The 15,402-nt window shown below is 33.9% G+C and overlaps 1 protein-coding gene across 2 annotated transcripts in view; it reads left to right on the top strand.

The window, feature by feature from the left end:
* Positions 1-12,021, top strand: part of DBF4 (DBF4 zinc finger) — a 30,071-nt gene extending 18,050 nt beyond the window's left edge. Inside the window, exons 7-12 of one of the 2 annotated variants that reach the window (XM_046020000.1) lie at positions 105-141; positions 1,391-1,433; positions 4,742-4,870; positions 5,413-5,527; positions 8,713-8,837; positions 10,892-12,021. In XM_046020000.1, coding sequence (XP_045875956.1) covers positions 105-141; positions 1,391-1,433; positions 4,742-4,870; positions 5,413-5,527; positions 8,713-8,837; positions 10,892-11,870 — 1,428 coding nt within the window. In that variant the 3' untranslated portion in view covers positions 11,871-12,021. Of the gene's footprint in view, positions 1-104; positions 142-1,387; positions 1,434-4,741; positions 4,871-5,412; positions 5,528-8,712; positions 8,838-10,891 lie in introns of both variants that reach the window. The other variant, XM_046019998.1, reaches the window with a different exon arrangement.
* Positions 12,022-15,402: the final 3,381 nt, after the last annotated feature.

Raw genomic sequence — 15,402 nt, 5'->3', positions numbered from 1 at the left:
TCTTTTATATAGTTCTTTTCCTGTATGATTATCTTCAAGATAAAAAGGAGCAGTTGCTGTTTTCATTGTACTTTCAAACGCAATATTCTTCTTTTTTTTTTTAGGGGAAAAGAGTAGGTATTGGCACACAGAAAGCAAGAAGTAAGTATTTTGAAATCCTTAAGTGTATTTGATATGCTTTTAGAAAGTAGAAAAGATCTTATAAAAATCCTCTGAAAAATCATGTAAACAGCTCTTCAGGGAACATGTTCAGTAGGTCTTAATTTTTTTTGAGACTATGGACCCCTTTTCAAAATAATGTTTTTTAAAAACATGTAAAAATTACTAGATTACTGAGAAAATCAGTAAATGAAATTCAGTTGTCAGAAAATTTTTTAATTATGAAATGGTGATATACTTTTTTTTTTTTACACACTTAAAACAAGTGCTAGCAGTGGTTCTACTGTAATTTTGGAAGTGGTGAGCATAAATGATGCTTTGAGATCTGTAAAACTAATATGATATGAAGGTATTTCATTTGGTTTCAGAATTACAGGCACTGCTAAGACCACTGTGATCCTGTTGCTTATATGCATAACTAGAGGAAGTGTTAAATTTCGGTTAGAGATCAGTGAAAATAAAAATTGAATTTTTTTTCCTGTTTTAGCTCATGATTCTTCTGAATTCTATTCATAGATCCTTTGGGGGAATCCCTTCATTTTAAGAATCTCAGAATGTGGACAGAATTTCTGTCATTTTGGAAATGGACTGATATTGTAAAATAGCTCACCTGAGACTTAAAACTGAATTGAAATGAAGAGATAATGGATACAGATGGTCCTTGACTTACGGTGGTTTGATTTAAAATTTTCCACCTTTACGATGGTGTAATACAGATTCAGTAGAAACTGTACTTTGAATTTTGAATATTGCTCTTCTCCTGGGTGGGAAGTATGCCATACAAAACTCTCCTGATGGAACAGCAGCAATACTGAGCTGCAACTCCCATTCAGTCATTTGGTCACAAGGGTGGACAACCAATATATTTAAAACCATTCTGTTTTTCACTTTTAGTACAGTATTCAACAAATTACATCACATATTCAACATTTTTTATTATAAAATGGGCTTTGTGTTCGATGATGTTGCCCAACTATAGGCTGATATATAAATGTTCTGAGAATGTTCTAAGTTAGGCTAGGGCTAAGCTGTGATGTTTGATGGGTGTATTAAATGTATTTGTAACTTAAAATGGCTTTATCGAAGTGTAATCCTAATTGTAAATTGAGGAAGAGCTGTACATAGTTTGGAGGGATGTTTTTTTTTAGCCAGAGTATTTTTTTTTTTTAATGTCCTGAGTTTGTACCCATATTATTATATCTAATAATATATTTTGTACGTTCTCAAGCAGGTAGACTCAAAAAACCTTTTGTAAAAGTGGAAGATATGAGCCAGTAAGTATATAAGTTGATTGGTAATTTAAATATAATATTAAAAGAGAAAATCTAATTAATTAAGCTATCTCCACTAATTCTGTTAGGTCTTTGTATGTAAATTTTGTATTATACTAATACACAGGTGGCACAAGTTGCAGAAAATAGCATTAAATTTGCTCAAAAATTAAGCAATTTTCACTTAGTTTCAGAATGCTATAGGTCATAATTCCTTCAGATACCTACTTTAGAGCAATCATGAAACCAACTCATTTTCATAGTATTTCAAATAACTATTTACTAGCTAAATGGAATACCATGTGATTAGAACTACTACTTAAAGATTGCTTATATTTTGTGAAATATATTAGTAGGTACTATTTTGATATATAAAGTGGAATATAACATTTAATTCAGTAGTTTTCCTGAACTCAACTCTGAAGTTTTATAGGTTAATCTTAAGACTATAAGTAAATTAATTTGGCGTGGGAGAATTTCATAACTTTTTCTTGACATTCTTCCTTTAGACATGTGTGATTCATTCTTTTGGGTACTCCCTGAAGTGACAAAGATGTATTGAATGCCTCTTTTTATGAAGTGTATTATTATGAAAAAAATGCGGTTCAAAATTAGACCTAGAGAAGGTGCCAATATATGGAAAGACATTCCAATGTCATGGACTGGAAGACTTCATATTGCTAAGATGTCTTTACTGTCCAAAGTGATCTACAGAGTCAGTGCAAGCCCTGTGACAATCCCGATAACTTTTTTTTTTGCAGAAGGAGAGAAATCCGTCCTAAAATTCATATAAAATTGCAAGGGACTCCAAATGTCCAAAGCAATCTTGAAAGGAAGAACAAAATTGAAGACCTAAACTTGATTTCAGAAATTTGCCAAAAGCTCAATCACAACAGATTTTTAATGATGTAAAGACAGATGTGTAGACCAATGGAAAAGAATAAATAGCTAAGAAATAAATCTTTACATTTAGGTCTAATGACTGTTGGCAAGGATGTCAAGATCATTTAGTGGGGAACGGATAGTGTTCAGCAGTGATATTGAGAAAACATATCCACATGCAGAAGAATGAAGTTGGACCATTAATTTATACAATATATAAAATTAACCCAAAATAGATCAAAGACCTAAAAGCATAAAACCCTTGGAGGAAAACAAGGGAAAAGCTTTATGACATTGGATGTTGCAGTGATTTCTTGGATATGACATCAAAAGCACAAATAACAGAATTATAAATTTGTGTGCATAACAGTGAAATGGGATGGAACTATGGAATGGGAGAAGATATTTGCAAATCATACATATATATTTAATAAAGTGTAATATGTGGGGGAACTTAGGAAGATGGTGGAGTAGGAGGACCTTAAGCTCACCTCTTCCCTTGTTTACAACTAGTTAGCACTTGCATCCAAATAAATAAACCAGAGAATGATGTGAAGACTGGCAGAACAAACTTCACAACAATGTAGAGAATAAGCTGCATTTGAGAGATGAGGAAGGGCAGAGATGGTGACTGGGCACTGCCTGCAGGAGGGAGGGAGTTGTAGGCTGTGGCTCAGAGAGGTGATGAAAACACCAGGGAGCCCATTAGGGGAAGGTAAATCCCTATCATGTCTGGGTTTGGAAACCAGAGGGGTGAAATCCCTAACTTTGTATAACCACTCAGACTTCAATCCTGGAGCTTTAAAAGTCTTCTGGATGAGCTGGGAGGGCAAGTGATAGCTGGGTCCCTACCCTTAAAGAGATAGCAGCCTATGGAGAGGCAACATAGAAGCTATAGCTTGAACAATGCCTGGGGCAAACAGGAGCAGCCCTGGGTGATGTAGGGATTTATTGAATTAATGTATTATAAGCACCTGAAACTGATGTAATGCTGTGTGTTAACTATATTGAAACTCAAATAAAAATCCAGTTAAAAAAATGAAATATAAAAAAGTCAACAGAAAATCAAATTATCAGTTTTGGGGGGGGGGTTTGTTTCAAGATGTATTTGAGAGCGCCCTTGTGTGCTTGAGTACAGAAAAGAGCAGAAGGAGAGAATCTTTGCACAAACTCCCTGCTGTGTCTGCCTTGGTGCTCTATCTCAAGACCAATGAGATCATGACCAGAGCCAAAACCCAAGAGTCTGGATGCTTAACTGACCTAGTGCCTCTCAATTTATCAGATTTAAAAAATGGGAAGAGGACTTACCATTTTTTCAGAGATGTATAGATTGCCAACAAATACATGAAAATATGTTCTCTATCACAGAAATGCCAGTCAAAACCACTGTGAGATTTCCATCACTTCACAGCCATTTCGATGGCTATTACAAAAACACCATCACCAACAACAAATAACCTAGAATAATAGGTATTGACAGGGAAGTGGCGAAATTGGAGCCCTTGTGCACTGTTGGTGTGATTATAAAATAATGTAACCACTGTGGAAACTAGTACGGAGGGTCTTCATGAAATTGGGACTATGATCTGATCTTGCAGTGTCACTGCTGTTTATATATCCAAAAGAATTGAAAACAGGCTCTTGAAGAGATGCTTGCATATGCATATTGGTAGCAGCACTATTTATAATAGCCCAGTGGTAGAAGCAGTCCATATGTCCATCAGTAGATAAATGGATGATGTGGTATATACATAAAATGGAGTATTTATTATTCAACCTTAAAAATAGGAATGAAATTCTGACAAGTGTCTACACATGGATGTACCTTGAGGACATTATGCTGAGTGAAGTAAGAGGAGAAATATTGCAAGATTCCAGTTGATGAAATACTTCAGAGTAGTCAGATTCATAAAGTAGAGTGATGGTTGTAAGGGGTCGGCAGAGAAGGAAGAATGGGGAGTTATGGTTTAATGGATACAGAGTTTTTGTTTTGAAAGATGAAAAGGGCATCATCCATCTCCAGATGGTTGATCTGGAGATGGATGATGTTAATGGTTGGGAAATACTGTGAATGTACTTAATACAGCTAAACTGTATTCCTAAAAATGGTTGAAAATGGTATCTGGCTGGCTCAGTTGGTAGAGTATGTGACTCCTGATGTTGGTTTTGGAGTTCAAACCCCATTTTGGGCATAGAGATTACTTAAAAAAAAAAAAATGTTTAAGGTACTAAATTTTGTGGGTATTTTACCATAATTAAAAAAATAGCTATATTAAAAAAAAAGATACTAGATCTAGGAATTGAGAAGGGAATCCTAATTGATTTCTATTATTTATTTCCAATTCCAGATGAATGCCGTGATTTTGAAATACAAGATTTCAGTTGTATTTTTTTATCATAATCATGTATTTGTCTTTTTATTTTTTTAGACTTTATAGACCATTTTATCTTCAGCTGACCAATATGCCTTTGATAAATTATTCTATTCAGAAGCCCTCCAGTCCATTTGATGTAGATAAGCCATCTAGCATCCAAAAGCAAACTCAGGTTAAACTAAGGTTTGTTTAACCTTCATGTAATTTTGTTCTTTTTAAGCAGACATTTAAAACAATTCATTAAATGCTATGGGTGTGTGTGTGTAAGTGTAATCACTGTTATGGTTTTCCACCATATACTTTTAATGCTGGGGTAGAAGTCTGAGTGTGTGTGTGTGTGTGTGTGTGTGTGTGTGTGTGTGTGTATAATCACTGTTATGGTTTTCCCCCCGTATATTTTTAATGCTGGGTTAGAAGTCTGAATCTTTTCTAAGTATGTCACTTTTAGACATGTTAGATCAATAGATTAAGGTTGAGGGATGGCTTATAAGTATTTACAAGTAATTAAAGTGTGTTATTTCTCCTAAGTGATCTGAATTATTCTCCAGAAAAATTACTACATTTTTAGTTTGCTTCTCAATTTCTTAGAAAGAAATGTATTTAAAAGTAATTGTTGATATAAACATCTGTGGAGATTATGACGGATTGTTTGGTAGGTGAGGACTGTACATTTTATAAATTATTAATGTTCATCAAATAATTCTTTTATCATATATTTCTATTAGAATCCAAACGGATGGCAATAAATGTGGTGGTATCCCAATTCAACTACAGTTGAAAGAGAAGAAAAAAAAAGGATATTGTGAATGTTGCTTGCAGAAATATGAAGATCTCGAAAGTGTAAATGTGATTTTATATTTAGGGGATTGATATTTCTAAAACTATGAATATTTACTGTGTAAATATTAGCTTGTTTTTCTGATTGTGGTTTGCAACTTGATAATGGCTAAATAACATGTACCTCTTTTTGATAGAATTATCTTAAATTTTAGGAACCCAAAGTGGGAAAATGTATATTTAAAACTAATTTTTATTCATTCAGAATATACTTAAGTACCTGTGTTGTACCAGTCACTACTCTGAACAAGTAGCATTGAACATAAGAGAACAATTCTCTATGAAATTTACATTCTATGAAAGGGGAGGAGAAATAGGTAACCAGGTAGTTAGAAAGTAATTAAGTATATGTAGAGAACATTAGATTAGTTCTATGAGAAACTAAAGCCAGAAAGGGTGTGTAGATATTTATTTAGACAAGGGATAGCTAACTGATAAAGTGGTATTTGAGTAGAAACCTAGGAAGTAAGGGAACATGACTTGTGGATATTGAAATAAGCAGTGCAAAAGTGCTAAATTAAACTAATTGTTAGTACTGAAGAAGCTATTCAACTAATGGTGGTGGCCTGGCAGAAGTGAAGAGACTTGGTCAGATTGTGGATATAATTATAAGTGGGGCAAAGAGAATTTGCCAGCGGATTGGAAGTTGGGAGTGAGTAGAAGATGCTTCAGGCCTGAGCAATTAAAAAATGGGCATGTGATTTTACTATTAGTGATTTACTAATGGTAGGATGAGAAGAAAGTAGAGATTATTCTTTGAAGTAGCAGAAAGAAATAGAATAGTTGGAAGGGGACATGGGATGAAGATACAGTTTTGAAGATGGGAACTATTTATGATTTGTAAAGTGATTAAAAACAAAAACAAGAACTTTGGATCCATGCTGTCCAGGTTTGAATCCTGGTTTCCTATTTGTGTGACCTTGAACGGTGGCAGGCTCTGTGATAATTTGTTAAATTTTAGCAGTTGTTATTTCATTTGTTAATATCAGTAAAGATGTATGTTTCAATGCTTGGTTTGGTAGAAGATGGTGGGAAAGTTAAGGAGAAAGAATAATATCTATAAATATCTAAGAAATAAACCCACTCTCTTTAGACTCTTAGGTTGAAGTTTGATTGTTTTATAACTCAAAATATATTAGTATTTTGTATTAGTTTTTTGTGTTTTCTTTATATGATAACGGCAAAAAATATGGCTTCTTTAGAATTATTTTAAATCAGAAGCTAAAATTACCCCAAATATTTCCCCCTCCCAGAAAATCATTTTGAAATTTAAATTATTGCTTTGTCCTAAAATATTACTTTGCTGTTGCTACAATAGAAAAATTTATAATGGATGTTTTCCTTAATACAAATTTGTAATCTTATTTTAATGCTCAGAAAATGTTGGGACTAAAAATGAAAACCTTGATCACTGATTGACACAGGAAGGAAAATTAGTAATAGATGTTGGGGTTGATATTTTAAAATCTTTTTTTTTTTTTAAAGATTTTATTTACTTATGACAGAGAGATCACAAGTAGGCAGAGAGCCAGGCAGAGAGAGGGGGAAGCAGGCTCCCTGCTGAGCAGAGAGCCCAATGTGGGGCTCGATCCCAGGACCCTGAGATGATGACCTGAGCCGAAGGCAGAGGCTTTAACCCACTGAGCCACCCAGGCACCCCTTAAAATCATTTTTTATTACAGTTTTATCTGTGTTTCTTAGTCTTGAAAATAAGATATTCCTTTGTTCTTTGAATCTTAGATTTCACAGTGCTTCATTTCTACCTGTATCAAGGCATTCATTTAGCAAATTGGATTACTAGAGATTAAATAACAACAAATAAGGCAGACCTACTCTTCCCTTAGGTATTATGGTTCAACAGAGAAGACAGATACAAAGCAGTACATTTACAAGTAGGATAGTGATAGTGTCACAAAAGTAGAACTACAGTACAATGGTAATAATGAGGGAGTTCTTAAGGTAGGATGAGGGACATAGAAAGCTCAATTGAGAAAGTAATATTTAAGACATAAAAAGGGTGAATGATAGAGGTAGGTGGAGGAAGGGGGCAACTACACAAAGTTGGAGATTTCTTTTCAAAATAATGTGTATAAATGGAATCTGAACTTAGTTAATGTTTCTTTTTAAATTTTAATCATTTCTCATTTAACATTACCGGACATAGATAATTTGTATGTGGTAAATTCTGCAAGTAAGGAAGTGTAATAGTCCAGAATACTATTTGTGATCACTGGAGAATTTAGTTTTTGGAAGTACAATAAAATCATCAAAAGTTACATGAAACTAGAGAAACAGAAATGAGGTTACTTGCACGATCATCCTGTTACAGCCTTCTAGGTGCCATTCTCTGATCAGCTGACAGACAATAGAATTAGCCTGGAAATTCCACCTATGTAGCAGGAACTTTATTTCTTTTGAGTTTTATCCCCGTACACTGAGCTTGTTTACTTTTCTTCACCACTCTTAGACTGAGAAACTGTCAACTACCGTTCAATTTAAAAAAAAAAAAAAAAAAAAAGAACTGAGAATAACTTCTATATTCTCCGTTATACACATTGGGTAATTGAAATCATTTACTTGCTCATTCTCAAATGTGTTCCTCAATAATAAATTTTTTCCTTATTTTTTATACTTCACAGCATTCATTGTACTTCATTTTTTTGTAACTTGCCTTCTGGATTCTTGTTTTGGAATCTTATATGTTAAATTATAACAATTCATTTATTTAATATTTTATAAGACCTACCTGTTAGGGTCCGTGATCAAAGGAACAAGACTGACACAAAGCGAAAATCAAACATAAACACAAAATGACTCCCTCTGGCCAACCAGGCCTTTACACTACCATATTTATTTAGTGGTAATTGTGTAAGGATAAAATAAAGTAAAAAGGAAGATTTTTCTCAGTATTAGCATACTGTAAATGTTAAATGTTTCTGTTGTGTTTTTCCATCTTCATTTCCTGATGTAGTTCATTCGTTGTCAGTTCCATTTAAACCACAAATTTGTTTTACTTAACATCCTTTGAAGTTGTAGTAAAGGATATTTCTTTGGAGTAGTTATTAGAAACCTAATTTTAGGGGCATGGAAATATTAGAAAACTTAAAAAGGCATCTGTTGGTTTAAGAATATAATTAACAAGAATATAATTAAATGACTTATTAAATGCTTTTTTGATTTTGTTTCAGCATCTTCTAAGTGAGCAACACAGAAACTTTGCACAGAGTAATCACTATCAAGTTGTTGATGATATTATATCTAAGTTAATTTTTGATTTTGTGGAATATGAAAGGGACATGCCAAAAAAGAAAAGGTAATTTGTCAGCTTAAGTTTTAAATTTTAACAGAATTCTAAACAATTTCACTGAACTAAAAATAAATCCAAAGTTTTCTGTTCTTAGAAGGGATATATATTTTTGGAATGTATATTTGGTTAAGAACTGATTACTACTTTTCTCTCCACTCCCACCCCTTCTATACTACCAGAAGTACTTATTTTAGATTATTATTAAGGTCTTCATCTTAATTTTATAGTCTAAAAGAGGGATTGGCAAATTCTTTATTAAAAACCGGGCAGTAAATATTTTAGGCTTTGTGAACCATGATATCTGTTTCAGCCACTTAGCTTTGTCATTGTACAATGAAAGTAGCTACAGACATTGTGTAAGTCAATGGGTATGGCTGTGATCCAGTAAAACTTGAGATTTGGTCCATGTGCTTTATAGTTTATCAACCCCTGGTCTAGGACCATAAAGTTTACCATTTACTTGGACTAAAAAACTAGAATTTTTAGTTAATCTCAAGGAGTTTAAATAAACCTTTCTTCACTTAACCCCCATTAGGGCTTCTTTATACTCTAACCGAATACTTTTGCTTAAATTCTACTTGCCAATAAATCTTATTAATGGACTGACAGGACTTTTAGATGTGAATACAGTGCTTTCATTGACAATTTACTGCACTGTTGACTAAATGATCCTGGTTAGATTGTTCCCATAAATCCAAAATTAAAAAATTATTTGAAGTGCTACAATTGATGATAAATCATTAGGTTATTCAGTCCTTACATCTGTTTTTAGACTAATGTTAAGGCATAAAGACTAGAAAATAAGATACCAAGGTACAGCTTCTGAAAATTGACTGAAAAATCTTGACTGTATCTAGGTAGAACAGTTACCTAAACTTCTTATTTCTGTAACATTCAGAATGGTTGTTCATGACTGACTTAATAATATGATATTTGAAGAGGAGGCATATTTTCAACTTTTTTTCTTTTTTTAAGATTTTATTTTTTTATTTGACAGCGAGAGCAGGAACATAGGCAGGGGGGCGGGGAAGTGAAAGCAGGCTTCCTGCCAAGCAGGGAGCCCAATGTGGGGCTTGATCCCAGGACCCTGGGATCATGTCCTGAGCCGAAGGCAGAGGCTTAACAACTAAGCCACCCAGGTGCCCATATTTTCAACTATTAAAAGTATATAGGCTACTAGAAGAGTTTAGAATTCCCTAAAAATTTAATCTGCGTCAAAATTCTGAACTAGTACTTCACATATAAGTTGGTTTTTCCTTCATTATCTGCACAATTTTTATCTGTGTGAAGTCACCTAAACCTCTCTAGACATTAAAGGAGAGAGAGGGCAGTATACTAGAAAATACTAGAGACTACAATTTTCTAGTATTATACTAGAAAATTACATTAACGTATAAACAAAATAAATACAGAAGTGTCCGTGTTGGTTTTGAAAGGGCAGAGTGAATTCTATATTTCTATAGTGTTATCTGTGACATGTATAACAAAACAACAGTAGTGAGCTAGTAATACACAGTTTAGGATTGTGTAATACAAACTAACATTCCAAGGATATTAAGAGACTCCCTGAAGAAGAGGTTTTCAGGTCACATACATGCGTGAAACATCAGAATTATTATTTTGTCTAAATACTCATTTTCTACATTGTTAAGTAAAATGAGATATTAATGTAAAAGCATAGAAGTTAGGATATTTTTCAGGATAATGAAAACAAAATTGGGAGCAAAACAAAATCCCTTTCATCTTTCTTCGAGTTATATGGTTGAAGGAGTTTTAAACATTACATTTAAGATAGTAATTACCTCTGGGAGGAAGGGGAAGAATATGGACGGGAATAGAGGGTACAGTATGGCTTGAGTTTTCAGCTGTGTATCTATTAAGTTTTATTATGAAAAACATCTGAAGTATATTTGGCTAACTGTTAAGATTTCAGTATTTTTGTAATATTTTCTAAGTTAAATTTAAGTTTCAAAAATAGTTTTAAAGATTATTAGTTTGACTTTAAGCTACTTGGGAATTTTTTATAACAATTTAATGTTTATTCTTTTTGTTTTATAAAGAATAAAATACAGTATTGGATCACTTTCTCCTATTACTACAAGTGTCCTGAAGAAGTCTGAACCAAAAGAATTGCAACATATTTCTCAGAAAGACTTCAAGGAAAATAATGTACAGGTAATTGAGCAGCATTTCCTGTATAAAGAAATCCAGGAACCTGAACAGAAGTTTCTGTTTATTTCAGAATGCATCCCCTACTCTTCAAGTGAATTGAGAGGACTCGATGAGAAAGTAACTACTAAATGTTCCATGTTAAATCCAGGTGAAAATGACATAAAACAAAATTTTGCACATCTACCTCCACATAAAAATAAACCGGAATGCATCCTTGATGTTTCTGAACATAAATTCATGACAAATGAAAGTGACTTAGAAGAACTAAGGGTAGATCATTGTCCATGTAGGCTAAAGACATCTGTACAAGTTTCTAACTTCAGTATGGATAGTACTGCTTCTCAACCAAAACAAAAGTCAGATACCGTGCTTTTTCCAGCAAAGGATCTGAAGGAAAAAGACCTTCATTCAATATTTAGTCATGATTCTGGTCTGTTAGAAGTGAACAGTTTACAAGAGCACCTAACAGTTCAGGCAAAGACTCCATCCCGAAGTGCCCCTGAGGAGCCCAATGAATGTGACTTCAACAATATGGATGGCTTACCTTCTGGTACGATCCATCGGAAAGTGAAAATATTATTAGGAAGAAATAAAAAAGAGAATCTGGAACCAAATGTGGAATTAGATAAGAAAAGAACTGAATTTCTTATTACACAAGAAGGAAACAGAATTTGTAGTTCCCCAGTACAATCTCTATTAGACTTGTTTCAGACTAGTGAAGAGAAGTCAGAATTTTTGGGTTTCACAAGCTATACTGAAAAGAGCGGCATTTGTGATGTTTTGGATATTTGGGAAGAAGAAAATTCAAATAATTTGTTGTCAATGTTTTTCTCTTCCCCTTCAACTTCTACATTTACTGGCTTTTAGACTTAAAAATAATACTTTCAGAAGTGGTAAAGATCATATTCTTGAAATTTTTATAAATAGGTATGGAAGTTACTTAGTTTTTTTCTTTTTTGCCAACTTTGTTTACAGAACTAAGTGTAAATATTAATAAAGGTGATATTTACATTTTCTACAGATTTGGATACTTATTCTAGAAAAATCGTAAAATGAACTTGTGACTTGTTTTACATACTATGTTTTAGGAATTATTATGAATAATTGTTTTATGGCACTGAAAACTAATTTCAAGTGAAATTTTGGGAATATCAGTATTTACCATTATAAATTTAGTCTTGTTCTCTCTAAAGTCTTTTAAATAGATTCCTGTGATAACAATGGAATATTGCTTTTAAAATTCTAATTTTCATACTAAAGGAAAAAAACACTAATTTTTGTGTTTGGGTTCTAGAAATCATTAGTACTTCATTTTTGACCTAGTTGGACCATGCTGGTGTGTTGGCACTGGAGAGTTAGGTTATTTGCAGGAGTAAATAGAAGCCATGAAGGAAAAATTTAGCCAGATTACTGTATGGAATAAAACAATTTTTCCACTGTTCATAATTATTTACCTTTAGAAATAAAGTCTTCCAAAAATGACTCATTATCCCCTAATTTGTTGTCAGGAAATGAAAGAGGATGGCAGTGAACTCTAAATAAAAGTATTGAAACATATGTGAAGATTGCCTTTGATCAGGCAGTTGGCAACTCAATAATTTAGAGAAGAGAATATACGAAATATTCTCATATAAGAAATATATATATGTGAGAAAATATATAAGAAACATTTCAACTGTTATCTTTAGATGGTAGAGGCATTTAAATGCCTTTGAGTGTACTTACCAGGAGTGTGGCATTTACAGCTAATGACATTTTTCACAATGAAAGTTGGTGTCATTGAATATTCTATGAATATGTTATCATTAAAAATTAACTTTGATTACCAGTCTTAAATTTTTGAAACCCTGTATGGCTCCCGATAGATTAGTTCATATGTTTTGACTGTTTGGACAGTCTTAATGAGAAATACTAGCCTTTCAACAACTTTTTCGATCATACCAGTACTTTAAGTATGGTCACTGAAATAGTCTTTATAGTGAATCCATGCAAACCTTGTTTCCACTGTAAATTAGCATTTTCCGTCACAAATGCGTGTGTGTTTCTGTAAATCTACATCAGATTTTACAGATAGCCTTCTAGAAACCTAGATGAAACTTGGAAAATTATTTGTGGAAGGTATTATTTTCCCTTAACTTTTCCAGATAATTGAAAGGTATTTAAATTTGCTCTGTGATCCTTGTACTTTAGAATGACAGTTTCTTCAATTTTCAGTGGCACTGTTTGCCTTAGTTGTATTTAATATGGAGTAAGAGACTCAAACGGAACCCCTCTAGTAGTTAAAAGTTGTTAAACTTCATTTTCACACTGTTTTTGAAGTATTTTGAAGGACTGTAGAACACCCTCTCTCAAGGGCCGCCTGGGTGGCTCAGTTGGTTAAGCGTCTGCCTTCGACTCAGGTAATGATCCCAGGGTCCTCAGCTCGAAGAGTCTCTGATCAGGCTCCCTACTCAGTGGGAGTCTGCTTCTCCCTCTGCCTGCTGCTCTCTCACTCTCTCTCTTTCTGACAAATCTTAAAAAAATTTGACATAGATTTGAAAAAAAAAAAACAACGCTCCCCAAAGATCTTTATAATAAGTATTTCACATTTTAAAAAATGCTTAAATTTCAGTTGGTAGTAGCAAGACCACCACATAGAATTTGTATGGGTTTTGTTATGCAGATGATCACCCAACCAAGATGAGGATGGTGGGGAGTAATTAAGCCTCTAGTAGGCAGTAAGTACTGTGCCCTGGCAAATGAAGTTGCATTCACGTAGAGGCATGAATACTTCTTGATTTTTACCAAGGCACATGGTCACCTGGTGAAGTTGCATTTGGGGTTGTTTACCTAAGCACTTAACTGATTTGGTTGCCATATTTATTCAAAAAAGAACACTTAATCTTCAATGCAACAAGGCATCTTCAGAAGTAGGAAGCTTCAAAGATCTCAGCAGGGTAGATAGAAAACTTAGTTTGCTTGATAGAAAGTGACAGGTGCTGCCAAAAGCGTCTAGATAGACAAATCCCAGCAAGCACATGGTATTTTCCTTGCTAACAGGAACATTGAAGAGGAAGGTGTTAAGAAAGAAGAAAAAAAGGCACTCTAACTTTAAGCTCTGGGCAACAGACAGTGTAGCATTCAAAGTTGGTGGCCCTTTTTCTAGGAGTAGCTTCCAACAGGGGCAAGTAAAGACAATGTGGTTTTTGTGTTTTAAAATGAATGTTTATTTTTCTAAAGTAACAAGCAGTTGTAGCAAAGATATATTTTACATGTCAATAGAATCTTTTAAATGGTTTATGAAGCCAATGACTTCTTTGCATATGTAGGTTAGTATATTAAAATAATTTATGGAACCATACTTTAATCACCATGTTATGGGGCGCCTGGGTGGCTCAGTGGTTTAAGCCTCTGCCTTCGGCTCAGGTCATGATCTCAGGGTCCTGGGATCGAGCCCCGCATCGGGCTCTCTGCTCAGTGGGGAGCCTGTTTCTCCCTCTCTCTCTGCCTGCCTCTCTGCCTACTTGTGTCCTCTCTGTCAAATAAAATAAAATATTAAAAAAAAATTAATCACCATGTTATTAATTCTAACGCTATAATTAGTAGAGAAATGATACATGTCAAGACAAATTCTACCTACTTTTATTTATTTATTTATTTTTTATATTTTTTATTTATTTGACAGAAATCACAAGTAGGCAGAGAGGCAGGCAGAGAGAGAGGAGGAAGCAGGCTCCCCGGGGAGCAGAGAGCCCGATGCGGGGCTCGATCCCAGGACCCTGGGATCATGACCCGAGCTGAAGGCAGAGGCCCCAACCCACTGAGCCACCCAGGCACCCCTCTACCTACTTTTAAAAGGAATAGAAAACAAGATGTTATGTTTAGCACTTTAACCTAAAACCACTCAACTTGAATCCTTATTTCTGGAAATGAAATTGTTATCAGAAAAAATTTAGTTTTATTTAAACACCTCGGTGTAACATGTATGTGTAGTTAATACTATTCTGCTATCTCAGGAATATATTTTTGTAAATGTTATATTTAAATATCAGTTTCTACAAATGCAGTTTGATTAATGTGAGTCCAAAAAAAGTTTTACATCTCACTTTTCAGTTAGGAATCATTCCAATGCTATGTTTCATTAAGAGTGAAAAGTAAGGATGATAGGCCTTTCCCAAAGGAGATGGAAAGATTTTTTTTGTTTTGTTTTTGTTTTTGTTTTAAGTAGGCTCCATACGTAGCATGGAACCCAACTTGGGGCTTGAACTCATGAGCCTAAGATCAAGACCTGAGGCAAGATCAAGAGTCTGATGCTGAACTAACTGATTCACCCAGATGTCCCAGAGATACCTGGAAAGATTTTTAAGCATACCCTCACCGGGCTAGCTAGATCTTAAATCATGGGATTGCCAAATTAAAG

This window comes from Meles meles, chromosome 10, assembly GCF_922984935.1.
Source record: "Meles meles chromosome 10, mMelMel3.1 paternal haplotype, whole genome shotgun sequence".
NCBI lineage: Eukaryota > Metazoa > Chordata > Mammalia > Carnivora > Mustelidae > Meles > Meles meles.
The sequence above is the reverse complement of the archived record's forward strand: the minus strand, read 5'-3'. Positions and strand labels throughout refer to the sequence as shown.